The sequence below is a fragment of the Mustela nivalis genome (assembly GCF_964662115.1).
Source record: "Mustela nivalis genome assembly, chromosome: 5".
Lineage (NCBI taxonomy): Eukaryota > Metazoa > Chordata > Mammalia > Carnivora > Mustelidae > Mustela > Mustela nivalis.
This window is the reverse complement of record NC_139024.1, coordinates 150,443,652-150,461,904: the sequence shown is the minus strand read 5'-3', so window position 1 is coordinate 150,461,904 and position 18,253 is coordinate 150,443,652. Positions and strand designations below refer to the sequence as shown.

At 46.8% G+C, this 18,253-nt stretch overlaps 1 protein-coding gene across 1 annotated transcript in view; it reads left to right on the top strand.

Annotated features, from left to right (window-relative positions):
• Nucleotides 1-18,253, top strand: part of MBOAT1 (membrane bound glycerophospholipid O-acyltransferase 1) — a 108,918-nt gene that overhangs the window by 51,887 nt on the left and 38,778 nt on the right. The window contains exons 2-4 of the mRNA XM_082730997.1: nucleotides 4,627-4,772; nucleotides 5,759-5,836; nucleotides 11,425-11,520. Coding sequence (XP_082587123.1) covers nucleotides 4,627-4,772; nucleotides 5,759-5,836; nucleotides 11,425-11,520 — 320 coding nt within the window. The remainder of the gene's footprint in view (nucleotides 1-4,626; nucleotides 4,773-5,758; nucleotides 5,837-11,424; nucleotides 11,521-18,253) is intronic.

The following is an 18,253-nucleotide window of genomic DNA, read 5'->3' as shown; positions in this document are numbered from 1 at the left end:
ACAATGCCGCCCATTTTATTGGCCCTATGTAGAGGAAAGAAACAAAGATTTCATCCTCTTCCTACATGAATTATCATGAGAACCTGCCTCTGTTGGCCGCAGAGATGGTCGTGGTCATACCAGCTACTAGAGTTGATAGGAAGTGAACAATTGCAAAGAAATTGGAGTCATGCTTCAGCCCATACTTTTTTTCTCATTGTGGTAAAATAGACAAAATACAAAATATTCCATTTTCACCATTTTTAAGCACACAGTACCGTTCCGTGGCAGTAAGGACATCCCCATTGTCAGGCAACCATCACCAACACCCACCTCCAGAATTCCATTAACCTTGCAAAACTGAAACTCTGTATCCATCAGATAATAACCCCATTCCCTCCACCCCTCAGTCTGTCTACCATGAATCACCGTTCTACTCTCTGTCTCTATGAATTTAACTACTGTATTCTAGGTACCTTGTTTAGGGGGAATCATACAATGTCTGTCCTTTTGTGACTGACTTATTCGCTTAGCATCAAGTCCTCAAAGTTCAACCGTGTCATAGCCTATGTCAGAATTTCCCCCATTTTAAGGCGGGATAATACTCCCACGGTGTCCACAGACCACATTTTGTTGATCCGTTCATCCACTGAGAGACACTTGGGTTGATGCCACCTTTTGGTTATTGTGAACAGTGCTGCTACACACATGGATGAAGAAATATTCATTCAAGACCCAGTTTTCAGTTCTTTTGGGTAAATACCCAGAAGTGGGATTGCCGGGCCCTGTGTAACTGTATTCTTCATGTTCTGAAGAACCGCCATATTGTTTTCCACAGGGGCTGCACCACCCTGCCCTCCTACCAGCAGCGCACAGGGCTCTAGTTTCTCCTCATCCTTGCCAACACTTACTATTTTGCTTTTTTAAAGAAGAGCCGTTCCCATGGGTGCGAAGCGGTATCTAACTGTGGCTCAGTGTGTGCCTTTTAAGATGTACATCTGGGAGTTGAAAAGCAATTCTGTTAGAAGCCTCCTGTAGGGGACGCCTGGGTGGCTCAGTTGGTTGAGCAGCTGCCTTCGGCTTGTGTCGTGATCCTGGCATCCTGGGATCGAGTCCCACATCGGGCTCCTTGCTTGGCAGGGAGCCTGCTTCTCCCTCTGCCTCTGCCTGCCGTTCTGTCTGCTTGTGCCTGCTCTCTCTCTCTGACAAATAAATAAAATCTTAAACAAAAAAAGGAAGCCTCCTGTAGGGGTGCCTGGGTGGCAAAGTGGGTTAAGCCTCTGCCTTCGGCTCAGGTCATGATCCCAGGGTCCTGGGATCGAGCCCCGCATCCGGCTCTCTGCTCAGCGGGGAGCCTGCTTGCCTCTCTCTCTCTGCCTGCCTCTCTGCCTACTTGTGATCTCTCTCTGTAAAATAAATAAATAAAATCTTTAAAAAAAAAAAAGCCTCCTGTAGAGCCAAAGGGCTCTACTGTGTTTCCACCTTTGCCTTGGAACGGTTTGCCAGGGAACATTGAGAATGCCATCCGGGACTCGCTCCCAGGAAGAGGACGGAGGAGTGGATTGTGTCTGTGTGTAGCAGGAAGCTTCCAGTCCCGAACAACGTCTGGCATTTAGGCATTAACTGCGAACCGTTAAGGGAAAGGATTCAGGTTAGATTAGAATGAGAGTCCATTAGAGCCAGAAGAGACGTTAGAGACCAGGTCTCCTGAATCAAAGATTTCCTACTTACCACACATCGCCTCCCCCCCCCAATTTATTTTGAAACCCAGAGCATGTAAGTCTTCTTTTCTTAACTTGCTGGTCGTGACAATGTCTTGCCCACTGTCTCCTGTATCTGGCATATAGCGTCAACCAGTAAATATTTGCAGAATCAATGAATTACCTAATGTCACCCAGCTGACACCTGAGAGTCAGAACTAGGGCGTTCAGAGTATGGTGGCAAAAAGATGGCAGATTGCGTCAGTGACCCCGTGAGCGTTTCTTCCTCTTTATTGATCCCTGGAGTGACAAGATCAGATGGCATGTTTGCACCCTGAGCCTTATTCTTCCTTGGGGGGGGCGTGCAAGGATCCACCTCTTTGAAGACCAGTCCAGCTGACGAGACTGGCAGGAGGCTGTGGAAATCTGGACCAGCTGAGGCTTAAATCTGTTCCTTCTCACCTCTGCCCCACGCCTTCAGGGTCCAACCTCCCCGTCCTCTATTTTTCTTCTTTCTGAGAAAGCCTAGTTTCTCCTGGGTGTCTTTGGAGGCCTCTCTCTTTATTGTGCTAAAGCAGGTGTTCTCTGTCTCGCCTGCCTCTGAGAACCACCTGATGCCTTGGAAATCCTGACGCCATGCCAGTTACGTCAGAAGGGTTGGGACCAGTTTGTACCTATTTAAACAGTTTTTTTCCTGATTGTCAGCCAGAGCCTCCTCCCTCCTTAATCATGAGACTTCTTGTTATTTACTTTGGATCTAAAGGGGGCAGAGTGTAAGAGAATAATAATAATGTAACAAGTTCACATCATGTTAATGTTACTTTCCAGTGACTGGAGGTTATTGTGCTCCTTTCTCAGGGTATAAGCTCCTGGAGGCAGGAGCCGGGCCTCCCTTCTCCTCCATGCCAGTGCTTCTCAAAGTGACTGTGCATCACCATCCCTTGGGGGACCGTTAAAGCACACAGTGCCGGACCCACCTTGGGAACGCCTAATTTAGTAGGTCTCAGGTGGGGCACGAGAATTTGCATTTCTGATGGTTTTCCAGGTGATGGCCGTGCTGCTGGTCAGGGAACCACACTTGAGAACCACTGCTCTGCCCTTTGAGTCATTCCTCACGCGCAGGGGTGCTCAGTAATTACGGGCCAGGCCAGAGAAATGGAACGGAATTCCCCTTGGGTGCTCTCTTCGGTGACTGTGTTCTGTGGCCGAGAGAAGGAAAGAGTGTGTGATTGATCACCTACAGACGATCGTAACTTTGACTTTCTACTTGCCAATTCCTTTACATTTTGAACCTTGCTAAGATGGTTTTTTCCCTCTCTACTGTGTCTGAGAGGGAGAGCTGAGATGGCATATTTAGGCTACATAAGAAGGTATGACCTTGTGGGGGGTCGGTTGGGGTTGGCGTAACTGGGTGATGGACATTAAGGAGGGTTTGTGATGTGATGAGCACTGGGTGTTACATGCAACTGCTGAATTATGGGACTCTACATCTGAAACTAATGATGTGCTCTATGTTGGCTAATTGGATTTAGATTAAAAAAAAAAGGTATGATCACATCATGTAGGCTAGGTTACAGTTCACCTCCTCTCTGTCTTTCAGGGTAGAAAGTGATGGTGAGCAGTAGTGGGATCAAGTTTGGAGAGACCGGTGAACACAAATGATCTAATGGGGCGGGGGGCGATCTCAGCGCAGTCAATTTTTAAAAACGAAACAAAAGAGGCACCTGAGTGACTCAGTCGATTAAGCAGCCAATTCTTGATTTCGGCTCAGGTCTTGAACTCAGGGTCGTGAATTTGGGCCCCAAGTTGGGCTCCATGCTGGGCATGGAACCTACTCAATGATAATAATAGTAATAATAAAAATCAATAAAAAATGAAACAAAAGAATTCTCCAGAAGTATTTCTGTGAATCATCAGGGGTCCAAAGTAGTCTTGGTTTTTACTGGGAAAACAGAATAAGCTCAGATTGAGTAGAGGTCACTGCCTCTCGCTCTACCTCAGAGGTGACCCTAATGAATGTCACTAACAGCTACTATTTTCCGTCGTGCGAGAACCTGCGGAGGCTGAATTTGAGGCTCCATTCAGATATTTATATCTTCCATCCTCTTTCCCTTAAGTGTCTTTTAAAAGCGAAGCTTTCACTCCGAAAGCTCTGGGGGGTTGGAACCGCTGTTCCCGGTGTCGTTAATGGTTCCATCACGTGGTCTGTTTTGGTTTTGGGTTAAATCAGCTGATCTTTCCAATGGGCATCAGGGAATGCTTTTATAGTTTCTTTCAGGTCCAGTGTTTTTGAGAGAGAGAGACCAATGAGATTTTCCCCAGGAAGTTGGTCGCCTGTTTTGCATAATTGGACAGGGTTGGCATTTGGAAGTCGAAGGCGGGGCTGTTCTGTGTGGATTTTTCATGCCATTTAGCTTGGGCAGTGCTCTTGTTAATTTGGCGTTAATTAAAATGAGAAAAATTAGAGTCAAAACAGCTGATGATGACTTTGGAGAGAAGCATTTAGTTTCCTAGGTAGTCAGTGAAGGAAGCTTCATGGATTTGATTCATTTTCGACTCTCCTGGAACCAGTGCTTTATCTTAGGATGGTGCTGGGGGTGGGCATGGGGTTGGGGGGGAGAGAGACCCAGCAAGCTGACCCCACAGTCCCTGAGGCCGTTGTACATTAAAAAGCCCTCTGTGTGTGGGTGGACAAGCCACCTGGGCTAGCCTTAAAGGGTTGGAAATGAAACTCAGTTTCCTCGCTTCTTCCGCCAGCGGAGGGCATGGGGAATTTTCAGTCTCCCCAGTCGTTTCCAAACGAACGCTCTCTGCCGAGGCAACAATGCAAGTCCGAGTGCTCAGAGGCATCTTGGTGTGGAACTCTGGAAAGAGTAGAGAGGATTCCCACACAGGTAAAAGGGTAAAGATCTGAGTCTCTTGCTCTCTCTCTTGACCCCCCGTGCAGGTGAATTTCGTGGCGTGCCAGCTCTTTGCTCTGTTCGCTGCGTTCTGGTTCCGCATCTACCTGAGTCCTGGTAAAACCAGTCCCGATGTCCGGCACGCGTTTGTCACCGTTTTTGGCATCTATTTTGTCATCTTTTGTTTTGGCTGGTGAGTATGAGCTTAGAAATTGTAATCCTTATCATTTGGGTGTTTTGTGGCAATGTTCTTGGCATTTGCCAGACACCGAGGAAAGAAATGTATTTACTCCTATTGTAGGATAATGGGGATGTCCCAGGAATGCCCATGTACTCTAAGAACCTAGAACCAATAAACTACCCATTAAAAGTCAGTTCTGTGAACTTTTCTATAAGTTATGCTTCGACTCACCTCCCCATGGGTCATGTAAATAGAATAGGATATGGTTTCATTTTCCAGCTGAGGAACCCTTCCTACCTGTTGTAGATATTGATGTTTTTCTTGCATTACTGCTGGAGGTAATTGGTGTCGCTCCTGTGCTTGGAGTAGGACAATAGTTCTAGGGCTGGTTTGAGGAAACACGAGACATTCCTTAACAGAGAGAGAGTCTGTAGATTTCACGCTACTAAGTAAGCCAGTCAGTGACCCTGTGAGTGACTCTTCTCCAGGGGACGGGGGGGGGAATGTTGTAGGAACAGACCTTTCTAGAAGTGCAACTTAAGGACATTTGTGAGTTTATTCAGGTTACAAGACTGCTGCTTTTCCTCCTCCAATAAAAATGTGAGAAAGGATGACGAGTATTTTGAAGCAGCAAACAGGTGACAGTCTTGGTGTCTGGAGAAGGTCAGTTTGGGTTCTGGTGCTTTAAAATTTAAAAAAAAAAAAAAGATGTTCTAAAGAAAGAAAGAATACTTCTGGACTCCCGGTTGTACATGTACAAAGGTGTAAGCATTCCATTTATGGATCGCTGACCTCACCAGCACCGCCGTTGGCAGCCTGTGTCATGGTTTCCTCCTGCCATTTCAAGATTACACAGAGCAAAAATACTTGATTTATTTTCTCTTACGTAAATGCAGTTAATGGCTCGTGGGCTTTTTGGGGGGGCGGGGTATGGGCGTGCAGTAGGTCTGTTAATTTGGAATATATTCAGTGCCCCTCCTCTCTGTGATGTCTTATAGGTACTCTGTTCACCTTTTTGTGCTGGTGTTGATGTGCTACGGAATCATGGTCACCGCAAACGTATCCAGTATTCACAGGTAAGGTTCTGGGAGCGAACCAGACCACGTGAGGGTTTTTTGTGACCTCTGAGATGTGTTTCAGGGTAAAGGGGTACCTTCCCTGTTTTGCCCACCACAAGTTGCATATCCTAAGTTCTCTGGGGTATCAGAAGGAGAGGTGGGGGGGTCCCTAAATGCTGGGAGTATTCAGAGGACACTTTGCAAACATTTCAGAGTAGAAGCCGCTCTGTGATAGTCTGCAGACTGGAGACAGTCCCAGTGGTCCCTACACTGGGGTACTGCTCTGCAGTCGAGAAGAGGGAATGATTGATGACGGTGACATGGAGTAAATATGCGGAATGAAGGATGCCACAGAAATTCTGGTCTTGAAAATGCAAACTAATTTGTAGTGGCAGAGATCAGATCGGAGGTTAACTGGGCTGGGCTGGTCCACGGAGATGAGGAAGGATCGGCTCAGAGAGGCAGGAAGAGTGTGTGTGGGGGCGACAGATAGGTCTGTTACCTGGAATGTGGCTGTGGTTTTCTAGGTGTGTGCCTACGTCGAAACTTTGTGTACTTAAAATATGCACCATAAAATGTTAAAAGGGGAAGAAGTATTCGTACTATGATATTTTGATTTAAAAGCTACGGAGGTAACTTAATTCTGCCTTGAAGGCAACAGTGTTTGGATCATCGATTTGGACACCTGTGTATCTGTTTAGCCTTGTCTGTGTGAAACCTCAGTATTAATTATGCCTTTCAGTGGTGCTGGAACGTAAGCTCTATGAAAACAGAGTTCACTGTTGTGTCCTCAGAGTCTAGGACAATACTGGGCACAAGTAAGGGCTCAATAAATATTTATGGAAGGAGTGACCAAACACCTTTGGAGAGACATTTGCCCTGCGATGACTTCTTTCTTGATGGCGTTTCTGAAAAAGCAGATGCCTTCTTTGAACTTCAGTAGGGTCTTTGATTAATAAGACAGTTAGCACAATAGTTTTCCTTCTGAAAATCATTGAAATTTAACTTTTTCGTGGATAGTCTTGTAAATTACTTGCAACAAATGTCTGGTTTTCAAGGGAAAATATTTTTGCACCATTCTTTTTTTTTTTTTAAGATTTTATTTATTTATTTGCCAGAGACAGAGGGAGAGTGAGCGAGCGAGCACAGGCAGACAAAGAGGCAGGCAGAGGCAGAGGGAGAAGCAGGCTCCCTGCCGAGCAAGGAGCCCGATGTGGGACTCGATCCCAGGACCCTGGGATCATGACCCGAGCCGAAGGCAGCTGCTTAACCAACTGAGCCACCCAGGCGTCCCTTTTTGCACCATTCTAAATTTTATTTTCACCCAACTCTGTGTCCAGATGAGCTCTGAAAAATTGAATTGTAATCCTCTCTCTCCCAAATGCCTTCCTTGAAAGGGATTGGGTCACCCCTTCAGAAGGGAAGTAGGAAATCCATATTTCCAAGAACCGGTATCGGGAATGCCTCATATTATAGCGAAATGCTGTTTTTAGTGTTGGGGGCGGCAGTGAAAATGTCTGGCCTTTTCCCAAACCTGAGTTTTGAAGCAGTGCGACAATCAATAAAAATATTGTTACATGTCTATAGCACATTTTTAATGACCTTACAAATTGTGGCTTGTCACCTCTCACCACACTGGTGTGATGCCGATGGGTGTGGACCATTTTTCAGAGGGCCAGGAGACCTCCACGCACACTCATGCCACGCTGGGCCCGGTCTTCGTCTCTGGCCAGGAATGGAACACTCCAGCCTTGGCCAAGCTGAGTGGTTTCCAGACAGGCTATGACTGATGCCCCATCATAATATTGTGGTAGCAGAGGCCTGTGTCATAAGACCAGAAAGGACGCCAGAACAAGTTCTTCCCCTCTTTCTTCGCTGGTGTGGTTGCCAAGATTGCAGAAGTAGGGAGTGGCTCATAGTTCCGGACGGAGGGAAGTGGCTTCCTACTGATGCAGGGAAAGAACATTCGACTGGAAATCTGGCACTTTCTAGCAGCGGGAGTTCAAATAGTTCACACAGCTTCTTTGTACATCAGATTTCCCACCTCTTAAAGGTGGGGTTTAAGTTTCCTTTGGGATCAGGATTTCATGATTCTTTGTGAGTTGTGTTCTTCCCCTGGCTGAACCGGTCACAAAAGTTGTGTCCTTTGGCTGGGAAGCAGAGGGGAAGGTCAGTCTCTGCTGCCAAGGGGAGTTAACCCATGTCTGGACACATGGTTCTCTTTGTCTAGAGAATTCTTGGCGCACCGGCTCTGTTTCCTTCCCAAGCCGCTATATTGGACAGAAATCACAGGTGTTCATTTATTCCATCTAAACCAACTGGAACAGAATATAGTTTGTACCTCCTCAGACGGACAGCTTCTTGTCAGAATGTGCGACACAGTGACCAGTTGTTGGGGGGGGGGTGGGTGTCTGCTTGGTGTCAAGTGCTAAGCCAAGCTCTTTTATTATTAATTATTTTTTAAAGATTTTATTTATTTATTTGACAGACAGAGATCACAGGCAGGAAGATAGGCGTGGGGGGAAGCAGACTCCCTGCCGAGCAGAGAGCCCCATGCGGGGCTCCATCCCAGGACCCTGGGATCATGACCTGAGCCGAAGGCAGAGGTTTTAATGCAGTGAGCCACCCAGGTGCCCCAGCCAAGCTCTTTTAAATAGTTTTCATTGTTTTTTTAATATATAAAGTCTTATTTAATGTATCAGTATCCTTATTGCAAAGATATTCTTTCTAGGACACTTCTATGGGATTTAGATCTTTTTCTCTGCAGCCAAGGGGAGGAAATTGAAAGCTCAGAGTAGAGAGGCATACAGATCCATGAGTTTGTACCGACTGAATACATCATGTTACCACCACCTGGGGCAGGAGGGGACTAGGATTCCCTCTACCCCAGGCTCTGCCACAGCTCTCCTTCCTAAAAGAACTGCTCTCTGGACTTCTCGCACGAGTTTTGCCATTGCTGGGATTTGAAGTCCTGTTGGTCTCTCTCCAGAATACATGCTCTCTCTACCACTCCTGGATTCCTTAGATTTTTTTCAGGTTTGTCTAGAGCACGAGTACAGTGCCCTGTTGTAGTGGGGCACAATACTTGGCACCATCTTTGATAAATAGCTCTTAATGATAACAAATGAGTTGAACTGGGTTTTCTCTCTGGGTGGAGGGGCTGCGGAATGTAAGGGTCTGTTGAGAAGAAAGAGGAAGCAGGCAACGCTTGCTTTCAAAAGGGCCCTGGGAGAATTTGTCTCTTGAATTCACTTTGTGCTTTTGCCTTGATCCTCGCGAACTGGCCAGAGAAAGAAGCAGAGGTGAGACGCAGAAAGGTCTCCCCAGCTCCATCCTTCTTCTGCTCAGCGCTTCAGAGAGTTGCTTTCTCTTCTTCACTCACTTTGTTCACCGTCTTCCTGTTTGAAAAACCTTAAAGATGAACCCGAGTCTGGGAAGGTCTTTTTTTGGGGTCGTAACATCTTTGTTTGTAAATAACGGTAAAGAGAACATGAAGACAGGTAGTGCTTTGGTGTTTACAGAACTCCTACCACTCACTGTCTGGATCTTGCTTGCTACCACGTGGGTTTTTATCATTCCTCCTTCACGAGTCCCTGGGTTGCGTCAGTCTTCATGAGTTATTGTAATGTGCATTTGGGCAGTTCGGCATGATTTAATTTGAGAATCTCCATCTTCCCTCTGTTATGACCCATGTTTAAATGCTACGCCTTCTGCATGTATGTGTTGCTGAGGGGCTCCTGAGCCATTTGAAATGTTGAATGTACTCCTTTCCGTTCATTTCAACTAACCGTCCACGAAGCCCGTCTGTGGTCAAGGGTAGGGATGCTCAAGGTCACAGTGCGTGTGTGGAACAGACACATACATGTAATTTCAGCATTATAATTGTGTATGTTGGCACGCAGCCCTAGAGAAATCCTGAGAATGGAGAAATGAATGGTGCTGGAGGTGGGCTGGGGAGCCAGGGGACTGACTGGTTGCTGAGACCTACCTGGTAACTAGGTAACTAGGCAGTTCACAGGTAGAGTAGAGACGAAGGGGGTTGCAGGCAGGGGAAGCGGCATGTGGAAGACATTTAGCCTGAGAAGGAGGCTCTCAGGGTGGAGAGGGAGCAGCTGGTGTCATTTGAACGTAAGGGGACACGGAACGTGGCTGAAGAGGAGTCCGGAAGGGAAAGGTGGAGCTCAGTGCGTGAAGCAAATCACATGTCGTGTTCAGGAGTTTGGATGTGACTGGACCGTGGGACCCACTGGGGGCTTTTACGACAGATAGCACTCATTTAGTTGTTGGTTCTTGTAGCACGCAGCTGTCTGCTCTTGAGCGTGAGACACCCAAGACGTTCTTGCCTTCATGGGGCTCTTGGTCTTGTTGGGGAGACAATGGTTAGTTCGGTTATCACCGTTAGGAAGAAAACCACAGACCCACAATGGAGTCCCTTGGGCCAACTCCCCCAACCGATGCTTAATACCCTAACCTCGCTGCAGTTTTCAACCTCCCCCAGAAATAGGGGTCTTCCCTGGTCAACCAGGAAGTTTTCTGGTCCGCACCAAGGAAGATCTGTCGCGTGGCCCTCTCCATCCCCCAAAGGGAAGATGTAGGGTAAGATGCTTCTCTCTGAGAGAAAGTGACCTTGCCTGAAACAGTCCCTTCTTCTCTTTGCCTGGTCACTCCTTTAGTCCACCCTTCTGCCTATGCAAACCTTCCGTTCTGTACCGCTCCGTGGAGCTCCCCTCGTCTTGCTGGATGGCGTGCTGCTTTCAGATCCACAAATCACAACTCAGGGGTAGAGCATTTGACTGCAGATCCACAAGTCACTTAATGAAGACAGTTCCGTCCTCAGAACTCACTCATTTGAATTTTTGTCCTTTCACGTCACCTAGATATAATGGCAAATTGGTGAGTGCTCTGAATGGCATGTGTGTGTGTGTGCATGTGCATGTGTGTATGGGTGTGCGTGCGTGCGTGTGTGTGTTTTGCCAGTTCATCCCGTGTGGTCAGGGCCGGTGTCCGTAGGAAGCCATGGAATCATCCAGAGTATGTGGTCCCTGCAGCCTCAGGCGTGGGCCGGGAGCGTCCTGAGCAGAGCATTGGGAACGCTCTCACCCAAGGAGGAAGTAGAGTGAGTGAAGCTGAGCAGGAGCCGTGGACGGATGGACCAGAGCAGTGGGCAGCAAATACGGAGACTGGCAGCCAGGAGCACAAAGCGTCTGAGGAAGGGACTGGTGGGCAGCATCCCACTGGGCTAAATTTTGCAGAGATCCTGTGTGAGGACGGTGGTGTGTGGATTGGAGAATCCGAGTGCAGCCCTCACAGGGCCGTGGTTCCCAGCTCCGGCTGCCCAGTGCCGTCACACCTGCCAGACATCCCCTGTACCGGTTCAGCCCCCATATCGGGAGGGTGCAGAGCTCCCTGGGTGACTCCATCGTGCTGTCCCCGTGACAGAAGATGAAGGGCACCCGACAGCGCGTGGGAAAGTGAGAGCAGTGCACGGACTGGGCCGCAGACGAGCCGGAGGACTTTGGGGTGGCTGGCGTGTGGGGAGCGAGGGGGAGGACCAGGAGGAGGTGGACGGTGTCACCGGTGTCATCGGACCCTCTTTCTGGTTTCAGATACTCCTTTTTCGTCGCCATGGCCTACCTGACGCTGTGCCACGTCAGCCGCATCTATATCTTCCACTATGGAATCCTCACTACGGATTTCTCTGGGTGAGTATCTTCATCTGGGTGGGGGTGGGGGTGGGGCGCCTGGACTTTGGCTTTCGACTTGGTCTTTTGGGGTCTGTGAGGCTCAAGCGGTTAGATTGACCGGTCGGTTGGGAAGATCGCGCTCTGATGAGGTTGGGTTGGAAGGTCTGATGAGCTCTGCCGTGTTCTAAGGCGGGGGCGGCAAAGTGGGGCCCGTGGGCTCTACCTGTCCTGTCGCCTCACCTGTTTTTGTAGCTTCGTTTTGAGCACAGCTGGGTACTGACCCACTTACGTGTCGTCTCGGGCTGCTCTTACGCTGCACTGGTGGTAGGGTTGTGTGGTTGGGACGCGTGACCCACACAGCCCAAAACCTTTACTATCTTGCTCTTTACAGAAATAGCTTCCCGGCCCCTAGTCTGAGGCTCTTAGCACAGGGTTGGTGTTTATCGCATGCTGATTTTTAATCATAGCGAGATTCTTCTATACGCGTTGAGAAGCAGACCCCCTTGGGCGGCCCCCGGCTGCCCGGGCCCCTCCCCAGATTCCCCCGACTTCCAGCAACTAGAAGGTAATATGCAGCACAGCAGGGGTCTCCGTACTCGTTGTAAAAATTTTGTCTGTCACCATGACCTTAAGCTAGGGGGCCACCCCTCTCCTGATGGTCACCTGGTGAAGACTGTGGGCAGAGTCTTGTGTACGCTGTCGATGTTGGTTTGGGAAGAGCGTTTTATGAATCTTGAGGAATGGACTGTAAGGCAGAGTGAGTCGTCGTAACTCATTATAGTGGCCGTGTCACTTCCCTAGGAGCTCGGGTCTGTTTTCTGCAGGAGTCTGAGGTCAGGGGGAGAGCCTGCCTTCTCCCCTCAGGTTGACTTGCCCTTGAGCCCGTGAGTCATTGGAGAACAGGTAAGGAAATAAAGCGGTTGCAACTCGTGGCTCATTTCTGTGAATTTCGCCAGTTGTGTAACTCAAGGGTCCCACCAAGAAGAGGTTTAGGAAGGCAGAGGTGGCTTTGAGGCACAAGGACTTTCTTGTCCTCAAGTCTCTGTGTCTGCGGTTTGCCCCTTCATGCATTGGTTCTCCCTAACTCACTCAGGCTCTTGGATTTTACATTTCTCTTTGACGTGTCTCCTTCCGGCATGCCCCTCCCCGCAGGCTGTGCAGCACCGCTGTTCAGGTTTTCTGAAACTGATTCGCAAACGTCTTACTTTCTAATGAAGTGGTTGGGAAAATACGGGAGCAGCAATCATTTTAAAAATCATGTTAAAAATCATCTTTAAACAGCGATCCTAACTCTCCCTGGTGTTTAATCAACAAACTTCATTTTTTGGTTTCACCCCCAAGCTGAACCTCCCACCCCCCACACACATACACTTAGAGGAGCTCCTGGCCCTAATTTTTATTTTATTTTTATCATTTTTTAAATTTATATATATTATTTGCCCCAGGGGTACAGGTCTGTGAATCGCCAGGTTTACACACCTCACAGCACTCACCATAGTACATACCTTCCCCCATGTCCATAACCCAACCACCCTCTCCCTACACCCGCCACCCCCCAGCAACCCTCAGTTTGTTTTGTGAGATTAAGAGCTTTTGAGTCCCCAGGATGCTAGGCACAGTGCCAGGTGTGGGGTAGGAGGAAGGGTGTTTTAGGCAGAGGGAACAGCTTTACAAGAGCACGGAACTGTGACAGGGACCCGTGGTTGGCCCAGAAAGCCGCCTCCTTCTCCCTTCTTTGCAGCGCAGGCCTCCGGACTTTCTTTTACCCTCTCGGTCCACGTTAGAGGCACGGAGTCCGGAGGTGGCTTACGGAAGAGAGAGGCTGTCACTCAGCAGGTCTGTGATCCAAGGAATGGCTTTGGTGCCGAATCAAGAGGTTCATTCATGGATCACTCCGCAGCGGCTGACTGAGATCCCCGAACCCTCCAGGCCGGGTTCCAGGACGCAGGGGCGAGCGAAGCCTGTGGGATGCCTGTCAAGTTACCAACTGCGAGTCCACAGGGGACGTTCCCCTGTGCCCGCATCACTGTGTGCTGGGTTGATTCATGTCTTCCTGAACTCAACCTCAGAACCTGTTCTTCTTTGGACAGAGCGTGTTTGTAGGTGTAACTCGCTAAGATGAGGACCCGCTGGATGAGGGCGGGCTCTCCCTTCATCACGGAGGGGGGCGTCCTCCTAAGGAGGCCCAGGGAGACACAGATGCGGGGGACCTATAGAGGGAAGAAGGCCGTGTGAAGACTTAGGCCCAGGGAAGGGTGATGTAGCCACAGGCCGGAGGGCTCCAGGGATGGCCAGAAGCCACCAGAAGCTAGAGGAGAGCACGAAACAGGTTCTGCCGCAGCCTCTCGATGGAACCAGCTCTGCCAATGCCTTGCCTCCGGAAAACCCTGAGATGATGAGTTTCTGGTTTTAAGCCACCTGATTTGTGGGACTCAGCTGTGGCCGCGGTAGGAGAGCAGTACCGTGTTTTATGAACGCACGCCTTTTGATGGGCTAACAGCTGTCCCCCGCTCTGACCCTGTCAGGGGAAACGCCTCCAGTGTCCCTAGTTCTCCCCCTTCTTCTCACACCTCCTCTTCCATCGGTTCTGTCCGTAACACCATGAACTCTTGAATGATCATTGATTCATTTTGAGTATAGCCAGAACTGGCGGAATTTACCAGTAGGAAAAAAATAAAGGACATTTGTGGAAGACAGCAGCGTGCTTATGAAATGTGGTAGATCTGGGGACTTGGACGGCAGGGGACAGTGGAATCTGTCACTGTCAGCCTGACTTCCAACAGCGGGGTCCAACGCATTTCCTCAAGCGATGCCTGTGCTTGGGCATTTTTAAGATCTCCTTCTATTAAGAAGGCTCTAGCATTACACACAAAGCTATAGAAAGCTTGGGGATGTCTGGGGGGTTCAGTCCATTTAGCATTTGACTCCTGATCTTAGCTCAGGTCACGATTTCAGGGTCCTGAGATGGAACCCTACATGGGGGGCTCCAAGCTCAGCTCAAAGTCTGCTGAGATTCTTTCTCCTTCTCACTCTGCCCTTCCTCCCGCCCCATGCTTTCTCTGCTTAAATAAATACAATCTTAAAAAAAACCAAAACAAACCACATAGAATGTTTGAACTGGAAAAGACACTGTGGGAAAAGATACAAAGAAGCTGTGTCTATTACCTGTAGGTTTTAGTTCTTAGTGCCCCGGCTGTTTGGTTCTTGGGTGTGTTTTCTTCTTCTTCTTCATTTTTAAAATTATAGAACATTCTTTTTTTTTTTTTTTTTTAAGATCTTATTTATTTATCTGACAGAGATCCCAAGTAGGCAGAGGGGCAGGCAGAGAGGAAGGGAAGCAGGCTCCCTGCTGAGCAGAGAGCCCGATACGGGGCTCGATCCCAGGACCTTGGGGTCATGACCTGAGCCGAAGGCAGAGGCTCTAACCCACTGAGCCACCCAGGTGCCCCTATAGAACATTGTTAAGCAGCATTATTCTCTCCCACCCACCACAAATGCACAAATGTCTCATTCGTAAATCACCTTCTTGGAAATAACTAACCTGAAACTTAAAAGATGTTTTAAATCTCAAGCGGTCAGTTAGAGGTTACTGACCAATGTGTGTTTTAAGGATGAGCCTGCAAACAGCCAGCAGTTCCCCTTCAGAATGGAATTCGTATTCACAGTGGCATTTATTTCGGTTTTAAAGCCTCATCTTGGGGAGGAATAAAGTAGTGTTCTGCAGCCGAATATTCTGGTGTCTTAGAGCAGCCTGACGAGAGAGCTGTTCTCTCTGGAGCACGCATCCAAGTCCTGATGCTTTGCATCCTTTATGTAATGTCTTTAGAATAAGAGCCCAGACAGGAATTGAATGGGACGAGATGAGGTCGGCGTTTGTGTCCAACAACATATATATGTCTTTAATTTGGGGGAACCCTTAAACCGGTGCTTTAGATTATTCTGGGCCTTGAAATTTTATTTATCATTGTGAAAGTCATCAAGTTTCCTTGGGCTGGACTGGCATTAATAGTGAGGAGAGCACAGAAGATACAGTTTTATTATCGACGCTAATGCAGTTTCCATCAAGACATGCAGCGGGGGATGTCCTTTGTGGTTTCTCTGTGAGTGCAAGCTATTAAAAATACCAGAACATTTACTGTTCTCCTGGGGCAGGCTCAACACTTGCTTGTGATAAAGCTGGTACTCGAGTCCTTCTAAGTTTGTGATGATCAGGAACAAGTTCTTTTTTGCTCACAGAAAAGTACAAATTGAGCTTTCTGAGGAAGCAGCAGGGAGAACTTTTATTTCCTTGTTGCTAGCTGGGCCAGATTCAGGCAGATCATTGTTCTCCTATCACATTCGCAACTGGGGTTGCCTCTGTGTTTTCAAAAAACACAGTCTGAAACGAGCGCTGGTATAAATTGGTTCTACCCTTCTGGAAGGCAACTTCGCCATAAAATTTCAAGCTGGAATTTTTTTCTTTTAAAAAGTCATATTCTAGGGGCAGTTACTAACGGGCAGCTCAGCCCGTTAAGTAACTGACTCTTGATCTTGACTCAGATGGCGATCGCAGGGTCGTGGGATCGAGCCCTGCTTGGGGTTCTGCGCTCAGAGGGATTCTGCTTGCGATCCTCTGCCCCTCCCCCGACTGGTCCTTGTGCTTGCTCGCTCTCTCTCTCTCAAATAAATAAATAAAAATCTTTAAAAAGTCATATTCTATCCCTAGGAATTTTCCTAGGGATTGAATTACCTTCAGGAAATCAAATTTATTCGTAAGTGTGTTCTGCTATTGTCAATAGTAGTGAAAAACTGGGAGCATCCTAAATGGTCCAAAAGAGGTGAATGATCAAATTATGGTACGAAATTGATGTCTTCAGAGGATGTTTAGTGACATGGAAAAATGCTTACAGTAAAATGGAAAATCAAAACTACAGAGCTAATACATGACTTAAGACCCCCTTCCCCTTTTTTAATGAATGTGGAATGCGTAGGAGAGGCTGGAAAGGGCTATGCAAAATGCTAAGACAGTGTGGTTCTGTTGGGGGGTTTTATTGGTGATTTTAATAATTGCTTTTTTCATATGATTATAATAAGAAATCCCAAGTATTATTGAAATATATTTGCAAGTGTATTACCAGTGTGTATTATGGTGAACTATGGCCTCGAGGAGTGGAACAATAGCCCTCTGTGTTCCCTGTTACCTTATTGGAGCATCATAGAAATATCTCTTGCCTGTGCCCCCTGCTGGTGGGACATGATCATTTGCCTGTTTGTCCATGGAAACGTGTTTTCTTCTTTTGGTTTATGATATCTTGACCCTTCCCTCTGACCAACCCAGTAGGTGTGAATAATTGGGTTCTGTCACAGGGGCAGAGAAGTGATTCTTTGCAGGAAGATTTCAGGATTTGCTTATTTCGTGCTTATTATTCAGGCTTCCGCTGGCTTTTTGATAACTAGCACCGTCACTTGGAATTTAATTCCAAGGACATGAGTTTGAGTTCTACCAAGTATATTATTTGATGGGTTGATTTTGTGATTTTGTTGTTATTCTTTGGCTATTTGAAGTCTTTTGTGGTTATGCACAAATTATAGGATTATTTGTCCTAGTTTCGTAAAAACTATTGGTGTTTTGATGGGGAGTGCATTAGACCTGTACATTACATTGGATGGTGTAGACATTTTAACAATATTCTTCCAATCCATGAGCATGGAATATTTTTCCATTTGTGTCATTTTCAATTTCTTTCATCAGTGATTTTTGGTTTACAGACTGCACCTCTTTTATCTCCTTGTTTAGGTTTCTTCCTAGGTATTTTATTCTTTTTGGTGCAGTTGTAAATGGGATTATTTTCTTAATTTCTCTTTTTGCTACTTCCTTATAAGTGTATAGAAATGCAATGGATTTCTGGGCATTGATTTTGTATCCTGTGATCTTACTGAATCCCCTTATCAGTTCAAGAGGTTTTCTATATATGGCATCGTGTCATATGCAAATGTGAAAGTTTTGCTTCTTCATTACCAATTTAAATGACCTTTATTCCTTTTTCTTGTCTGATTTCTGTGGCTAGGACCTTTAGTAATATGTTGGATAAAAAGGAGAGTGTACATCTTTGTCTTGTTCCCGATCTCAGGGGGAGAGCTCTCAGTTTTCACAATGGAGTGTGATATTTGCTGTGGGTTTTTTTTTTTTTTTGTTAAATATACAGCCTTTATTATGTTAAGGTATATTCCCTCTTAGCCTACTTTGTTGAGAGTTTTTATCATGAATGGATACAATATCCATGTTTTTTCTGCATCTTGAAATGATCCATGGTTTTTATCCTTTCTCTTATTGATGTGAGGTATCGCATCGATGGGTTGGTGAATATTCCAATAAATGCCATTTGATTGAATCGCCATTTCATTGTGTTGAATGATTTTTTAAAATGTATTGTTGGAATTGGTTTGCTAATATTTTGTGGAGGATTTTTGTATCTGTGTTCATCAGATATTGGCTGCAATTCTCTTTTTTTTTTTTGGTAGTTTCTTTTGTTCTGCTTTGTAATGGTTTTATCTGATTTAGGTATCAGGGTAACGCAGGTCTCATAGAATAAATTTGGAAGTTTTCCTTCCTTTTTTTTTTCTTCCTTTTTTTTTTTTTTTTTTTTTTGGTGGGGGGTATTATTTAAGAAGACTAGGTATTGAGGCTTTTTTAAGTGTTTAGTAGAATTCACCCGTGAAGTTGTCTGATCCTGGACCCTAAATTCAATTTCATTTACTGGTCATTGGTCTG